Source organism: Neltuma alba, unplaced genomic scaffold, assembly GCF_004799145.2.
Source record: "Neltuma alba isolate B1F8T4 unplaced genomic scaffold, ASM479914v2 tig00010926_pilon, whole genome shotgun sequence".
NCBI lineage: Eukaryota > Viridiplantae > Streptophyta > Magnoliopsida > Fabales > Fabaceae > Neltuma > Neltuma alba.
In genome coordinates, this window is record NW_021635702.1 from 66,453 (window position 1) to 74,674 (window position 8,222).

Consider the following 8,222-nt stretch of genomic DNA (forward strand, 5'->3'; position numbering starts at 1 on the left):
GGATATTTAAGTCCAGTTAGGCTGTGACTGGACTCCTCTCTTCCCATCATAGAATAGAAAAGGAAGAAAGCAGGACGAAGCAAATGAACAAGCAAACGTCTGGAAGAACAATTGAGCTAGTCAAGACTTGACAATATGTGGGGAGTGAACAAGCAAAATGCAGGACCAACGCTGAAAGGAGCAGGCAAAAACTTGAAGCAAGTAAAAAGAACGGCAAAGCAAACACCCAGGCCTTAGCAAAATATGAATGAGCGAGCGAACATAAGTCTCGACAGTAGAGAGGTCTGATGTAGATTTTGAAGTGTCTATCAAAGCACACAATATGATGAGTCTCCAATTCATGTTCCTTCAATGTTTATGGCGTCATTTCTTCTTGTTCTTCTTCTCGATGAGGGAAATGGGTTTGGGCGGATGATGAAAATGGAGGCTCATTGTTATGTTAAATTAAATACCAAGCAATTGATTGATGATTAATATTGCCTCGTAAATCCCTCAACTCAACACAATTCACCAACAGCATATACTCATGTTGTGAGTTTTAACTTTGACATTAACTCCAACTTTGTCTAGAAAGAAAATAGAAAAGAGAAGCACAAAAGAGACAATTCAAGGAAGGGAGTAGTTTTTTTTGAAGGAAAGCAAAATTAGCGGAGTAAGGGATGGTAGATGAAAGAGCTTAGAGTTTGTCTAACCAATTGCTTTTGTAGAATAAACCATGGATAATTTGATTATACAAGGAGTTGATGAAAGAGTTGCAGTAGACGGAGAAGATTTGACCAACTCTGGTTTGAGTGTTGGAGAACCAAGCAAATAGAGCCACAACAATGATGCGAGAGATGAGAGCGTGTTCGAGCTTGAAGACTTGAAGAACCACCTTGTATGATGCTCGGAGACCTTCTCTTTATCTACCCGCTTGTCTCCTCCGATATTGAACTCGAACCCTCTACTTAACATATGCCAGCCTAGCCCTGGAGGAGTCCAGTCATGGCTTAGTGAGAAGCCACCTGTGAATAATCATCTGCCACCTCACCTAAAGTAGACGGTGTTATAACTTCCGCTTGTTTAAGGATGGATGGCTTTAACTGCATAAAGTATAAAGATTTAATAAAAAGAAGAAAAAAAAGTTTGAGGACCTGACTCAAACTTGAATTAAACTATAAGAACCCGTGCATATATTTTTCTTGAAAAAAATAACAAAACAAGTCCTAGATGTTGTTTTTTTTGCTGTTAACAAAAAAAGATGATATTAACTTATTAAATATTGATAAAACATTACTAAATGTTAACATATTAAGTTTAATTTTCAAAACAACAATGATAGTTACAAAAAATATTATTTAAAACTAACAATTTTAAAGTTAAAGTATTAAAAATATATTTTTTAAAGTTAAGAGATCGAACTAAAACTTTACGTAAAATTAAAAGGCCAAATATATACTTCATTTTTTTTTATTTTTACCCAATCTAATTTTTTTAAAATCAAATTGAAAATAAATTACTTTTCCCGTTACCAGTCCAAACTAAACTGACCATGGGTTACTCTTGTCAAAGAATTTTTGTGATATTCACGCTGACCCTTTTCTTTTATTTACCAGCAATACTTACGCTGATCTTAAACAATATGTGACCAGTTTTTTGGGAAAAAAAAAAGTCCCAACTACTTAATGATTAAAATTAAGAGAGAGTTATAATCAAGTCTCATTAAAAAAATTAATAAAACAAATCTTAGAAGTTTTTTTCTAGGGAAAATGACAATAAAATACCACTTGAATTCCAAAAAGACAAATAAGGCACCTGAATAAGCAAAATGACAAATAGGGCACTGGGTACCAATCTGGAATTCATATTTTCGGCCAAAAGACCAAAATGCCCTGATGAAATGTTGGAAGACCGACGCTGAAAGTGAGAGAAAGGAGAGAGGAAGACCGACGTAGTGAGAGAAAGGAGAGAGGAAGACCGACGCTGATGAAATGCGGGAAGAAGGAAAGAAGAATGTTGGAAATGCTATTATCTTACTCATTCGCATCACCATTCTGTAGAGATTGTTGATTTGGTGGGTTTTGATTGTGGGAAAGAGGATTTGTAGTGAGAGAGGGAGTGAACCGAAGCGGAAATCAGAAAACAATGGCAAGCAATTACGTAACGTAACTACTGTCATATGCCTGCTGGTTTTTGGTAAATCCCATTACGTGAATGGTAAATTTCACACTATACATGCAGTTAATTATGAATTTTACAAAATACATATTGTGATTTACAACTTTTGTAGTGAAAGTGACTACTTTGTTAATGGGTTTTGCAACCTGTTTTCAGGAGATAAACAACTTGTTTGTAAAAACTAATAAAAGTGACAACTTTTGTAGTCACGTTGAATTAACTGGTTGCAAAAACCATTTAAGAAGTGGTCATTTTCACTATAAAAGTTGTAAATATCATTGTGTGTTTTGTAAAATTCAGCGTCAAATTTTATTGATTTTTAGAAACAAGTTGTTCATCCCCTGAAAAGAGATTGCAAAACTCATTTAAGAAGTGGTAATTCTCACTACAAAAGTTGTAAATATCACTCTATGTTTTGTAAAATTTAGCATGGAATTTTATTGGTTTTTAGAAACAAGTTGCCAATCCCTTGAAAAGATGTTGCAAAACTCATTTAAGAAGTGGTAATTTTCACTACAAAAGTTGTAAATATCATTCTATGTTTTGTAAAATTCAGCATGAAATTTTATTGGTTTTTAGAAACAAGTTGTCAATCCCTTAAAAACATGTTACAAAACCCATTGAAGAAGTGATCATTTTCACTACGAAAGTTGTAAATCTCACAATGTGTTTTGTCAAATTTAGTAGGAAAATTTATTAGTTTTTAGAAACAAGCTGCCCATCTCTTGAAAACAAGTTACAAAACCCATTCAATAAGTGGTCATTTTTACTACGGAAGTTGTAAATCTCACTATACGTTTTGTCAAATTTAACGTGAAATTTTATTAGTTTTTACAAACAAGTTGTTTATCTCCTGAAAACAGGTTGCAAAACCCATTAACAAAGTAGTCACTTTCACTAAAAAGTTGTAAATCACAATATGTATTTTGTAAAATTCATAATTAACTACATGTATAGTGAAATTTACCATTCACGTAATGGGATTTACCAAAAACCAGCAGGCATATGACAGCAGTTACGTTACGTAATTGCTTGCTATTGTTTTCTGATTTCCGCTTCGGTTCACTCCCTCTCTCACTACAAATCCTCTTTCCCATAACCAAAACCCACCAAATCAACAATCTCTACAGAATGGTGATGCGAAGGATTTAGTTTCGTCAACTGGAGGGGGTTTGGTTTCGTGGAGTGGAGGGATTGGTTTTATCAAGTAGAGGGATTCGGTTTCACTGAGGGGAGGGATTAGTTTCACCGAGTAGATGGATTGGTTTCGCCAAGTGGGGGCAGTTTCTCTTTCGCCGAGTGGGGGGAATTGCTTTCGCTGGGAGGAGGCGATTTCTACCTTTCTCTATCTCCTCAGTTTTCAAACACAATAAGGGCAATTTAGTCTTTAGGCCAAAAATTAAAATTCCAGATTGGTACCTGATGCCTTCTTTGTCATTTTGCTTATTCATGTGCCTTATTTGTCTTTTTGGAATTCAAGTGGTATTTTAGTGTCATTTTCCCTTTTTTCTACTGTAAGAAGGACTTATTATTACAGACTGTTCATATTATTATTAAAACTTTTTAATAATTATTTTTTTGTGAGATTTGATCGTGTAGGATTTGATTGTAATTCATATCCCCCCTTTTTTCTCCCACTTTGTGTAAATTGTAATAGCATTTTCCACCTTAGCAAATAGGGTCACGGCCGCCGGGAAAGGCTGCTGGAAGGAAATCACCGCCTCCATTCAGCGTTGAGTGCTGCGAGGTTTCTTATCGGCGAAGATGTCGCTGCGTGCCGCTAGAAGGTACACTTTCCCCCAACTTCCTCTCTGTATTCGATGTTCTTCATCTTCCATCATTCTCTCTTTCCCTTTTTCCCTCACCCACACGTTCTTTGCTTATTCTCAAACCCCAAATGTGAATAGCATTCACGACTCGGTAGCTTCATTCAATCGCTTACTCCGTCTGTATCCCCCACCTTCCATATGCCAAATTAATAAGATTTTAGGATCACTTGCCAAGTCCAAACATCATCGCACTGCCATCTCATTGTTAGCACAAGCTGAGTTCAGGGGGTTCACACCCTGTTTATTTACACTGAACATCTTGCTCAATTGTTAATGCCATTTGGGTGACATGCATTCTGCTTTCTCAATATTGGGAAAGATTCACAAGATGGGTCTTCAACCGGATACTGTGACTTTGAATACGCTGATAAAAGGACTCTGCATTAGGAGCCGGGTTGGAGAAGCATTGGACTTGTATGATGACCTCATGACCAAAGGATTTCAATTAAATGAAGTTAGTTATGGAACTTTGGTTAATGGGCTGTGCAAACTTGGCCAATTAAGGTCTGCCATTACATTGGTCGAAAAGATGGAGAGGCATTCGGTTAAGCCTGGTGTAGTCATATACACCACAATCATTGATAGCCTTTGCAAATGTGGACATGTTATTGAGGTCCACGAATTGTATTGTAAAATGATTGATCAAGGATTTTTACCAGATATTGGCACTTACTGCTCTCTAATCCATGGTCACTGCAGCAAGGGACAATGGCAAGCAGCTAACTGGTTGCTCCATGAAATGGTACTATTGATAGGCATCGAACCTGATGTTTGTATATTTAATATATTGATTGGTGCATTTTTTCAAGAAGGAAAGATCATAGAAGCTGAAACTGTGCATGGCAGGATGATGAAATGTGGTGAGAAACTTAATTTTGTAACTTACAATTCTTTAATGGATGGGTATTGTTCGATGGGCAATGTCAACAAGTCAAAAAATGTATTTGATAAGATGGTCCTAAGTGGATTGGTGCCCGATGTAATAAGTTTCAATATCTTGATTGACAGGTTACGTAAGATCAAAATGGTTGATGAAGCTATAGGTCTCTTTAAAGAAATGTGTGCCAAAAACATCACTCCTAATACTAGGACTTACAATTCTCGTATCGATGCCATGTGCAAATTGGGAAGAATGTCATGTGTGCGAGATCTTGTTTATGATATGCGTGATACTGGTCATGCCGCTAATGTAGTCACTTATAACATTTTGTTAAATGCATTTTGCAAAAGCCGGAATATCGATCAAGGGGTTGTATTATTTCAGCAAATGGTTGCTGAGGGAGTTCAACCTAGTTTGTACACAGATAACATACTTCTTAATGGTTTGTGTAAAGTTGATAGAGTAAATGATGCTTGGGAGATTTTTGAATACCTTTCGTTCAAAGGCTATCATGTTGACGTCTATACGTATAATTCTATGATCAGTGGCCTATGTAGACAAGGATTGCTGGATGAAGCCAGGACTTTGCTTCCAAAAATGAAAGAGAATGACTTCCTCCCCGATTCCATAACATATAAAATACTTCTTCAAGCCTTTTTGGAAAAACGTGAGGATGACAAAGTAGAGAATCTTCTTCATGAAATGTTTGCTAGTTTGAAACAATAAAACAAGGTTAGATACTCTTGTCCTTTTTATTTGTACAAATATTAAAATTTTTCCTTAATGGTTATCCAATGCTTGAAGAGTTATGTTCAAGTCATATCTTTAATAGATTCACTGTGCCTGTTTTATGTACCCATGATTTTCGTTATGGTTCATTTCTAGTTCAGTTTATTACCTTCAAATTTTATCCTGGAAACTGAATAGATATTGTTTAGTTTCCTCTTAGGTCAAGGCCCTTGCTGATGCCTTCTCCTTTGTTTAACAAAGCTTGAGGTCAACTAATCATGAACATGTGATGCTTGAGTCCTTGAATTTCCCATGTCCTATTTTTTTCCTTCTTATTTTGAATATGGCAAGTTCACTTTTGCTAGAAGTTGATTTTATCAGTGAATTGACGTTGAATGTTTTTAAAATTCATTGCGTTTCCAACTATAGCCAATATTGGGCTTAAAATATGTTTTATTACTGGAAAATTGTTGCTATGTCTACATATCTTTTACTAATAAGGATGCCTTGGGCGAGATGCTTTGTAGGAGCATTTGCTTTCACAACTGTAGTCTGCTGTGCACCATGCTCTGAGATTGATTTATAGTATTTCAAAGTAAACGTGGTCAATTTTATTTTTAGGTAATGAATATTCGAATTGGTATTGTAATTTAAATATCTTTTGTATTCTTTTCATCCACATAATCTAATATTTTTCATATTTTAAAATGGGATTCATGTCTTATGGGATCTTGATTTGATTAATTTTTTTCCTAGATATGTGAAATTCTATTGATGCTCTTTTTAACATCAAATAAGATCAGATTCTCTCGTCCATATTAGCGCGATACTTGTACAAATGCTGAAAGTTTTCTTGAATATTTTGCAAATGCTGGTTTCTTTCCAATCAAAATTGTTGAGGATTGAATGAGCTGAATGGTGTTGAAAAGGTTTTTGTTTTCGTCTTGTGTTTTTAATATATATATATATATATATTGACTTTGTGCTTGTTACTAATGATCCTACTTGGAGTTTAACATGAGTTTGTTCCTTCATCTTTCGTAGCTAGTGTTAAGAATTGTTTCCTATCCCTGTTTCTTTTAGCAAATTGAATATTTCTTTTTGGTCCTAGTTCACAGACCTAAGGAATAAGAAATTGCATTTGAATTTTTTCTTTTGTTCTTTTTTTTCCCCAGTAGAGTCATGGAGAAGGATCTGGAGTTGAAAAGCTGTTAAGAGCTATCTGTAATTGAAAAGCACCTAGCAAGGTAAAATGGAAGTTTTATCACACTTCTATAAAACCAATGATGTTATATGACAGTGAATGTTGGGCTTTAAAGGAACAACATGAGCATAAAATGAGGGTAGCTGGGATGAGGATACTGTGGTGAATGTGTGGCCATATAAAGGAAAAAAGATAAGATTCATATTGAACATATATGCGAAGGAGTTGTAATGATTTCTATTGAAGAGAAAATGGTAGAAAATTGTTTGAGGTGGTTTGGACACATTCAAAGAAGGTTGTTGGATGTGCTGAGGAGGAGAGTTGATCAAGAAGTATGGAATTCTTTGAAAAGGGATCGAGAAAGACTTAAGAGAACACTCAATGAAATTGTTGAACAAGATCTTTTGATTAAAAGTCTATCCAAGGACTTCGTCATTGATAGAGCATAATAACGTGATACGATCCATGTAATGAATCCTATCTACTAAGATTAGGCTTTGTTATTGTTTCATAGGTTTTACTCTTGTAGTTCTTATATTTCTTTTTCTGGGTTTAAGACTATTAACGATCGTTGTCTGTATGCCTCAGTTGTAGTAACGATGTAATCCTTTGGCTTCAAAAGTTCTCACGGATGACAGTTACCAAATCCAGCATCCTTGCTACGATGAGAAAATAGTAAAAACATGTATTGCTGAGTATTTTTTTCCTTATATGAGAAATTTCTCAATTTTTTTTTCTACTGCCTATTTTGATTTAAAATTTTGGTGGGGAAAAATTTCTTATTGAACATATTATAAATTTGCTGTGACCTAATTTTGTGAGAACAATTTTACCATTGTTAAAATTGATTTGGGAGATTTAATGCCCTAGGTTTCTAAAAGGGAAAATGGCAAAAAAAAGACGATTGAAATAGAAAAATTGTAAATAAGAACCATGACAATATTAGTATGGGTTTTGAGAATAATTTTTATCAATTGGTCCTTGTGTATAATTTTTTTTTCGGCGGTCTTATTTTTGCCATTTTCTCTTTCTAAAAATGCCAAACCTTAAGCAACTGCTCAAATCCAATGCTTTAACTCATAAATGTCATTAATTAAAACATTTTGAAGTTCCCCGTGCAATTTGAAAAGGTTAATGCAACTAGTTCTTAACATCAGACTCATTAAAATTAGGCCACTTACAACGCGTGAGATGGCAAGGTGGTAATAAATCCAACCAATGAACACATATATAACACATATATAGTAAAGTTCATCAAATTTCTATGAAAAACAATCCATAATTATAAGATTAATCCAACTTGGTTTCATCCACAACTATTACAATCACTGAACGCGAATAACCATAAAAATTACAATTCAACTAAAAGATTAAAATCAAACTCTCCTATGAAACTCCTTGATTCATGCCATTTTCAACCCAT

At 34.8% G+C, this 8,222-nt stretch overlaps 1 protein-coding gene across 3 annotated transcripts; it reads left to right on the plus strand.

Annotated features, from left to right (window-relative positions):
- The first annotated feature begins 3,825 nt into the window (after nucleotides 1–3,825).
- On the plus strand, nucleotides 3,826–7,509 carry LOC114760002 (pentatricopeptide repeat-containing protein At1g62670, mitochondrial-like). Of its 3 annotated transcripts, none has more exons than XM_028949239.1 (2): nucleotides 3,826–5,598; nucleotides 6,771–7,509. In XM_028949239.1, exon 1 carries the CDS (start codon nucleotides 4,276–4,278, stop codon nucleotides 5,590–5,592), a length of 1,317 nt encoding a protein of 438 aa, XP_028805072.1. In that variant the 5' UTR covers nucleotides 3,826–4,275; the 3' UTR covers nucleotides 5,593–5,598; nucleotides 6,771–7,509. The 3 variants fall into 3 exon arrangements, with proteins under 3 accessions (XP_028805072.1, XP_028805073.1, XP_028805074.1); XM_028949240.1 differs by having other exon boundaries at nucleotides 6,774–7,509; XM_028949241.1 differs by having other exon boundaries at nucleotides 7,388–7,405.
- Nucleotides 7,510–8,222: the final 713 nt, after the last annotated feature.

What these genes read in the sequence shown, in the direction of transcription:
- LOC114760002 (XM_028949239.1), top strand. Translation starts at nt 4,276, where the DNA reads ATGCATTCTGCTTTCTCAATATTGGGAAAGATTCACAAGATGGGTCTT.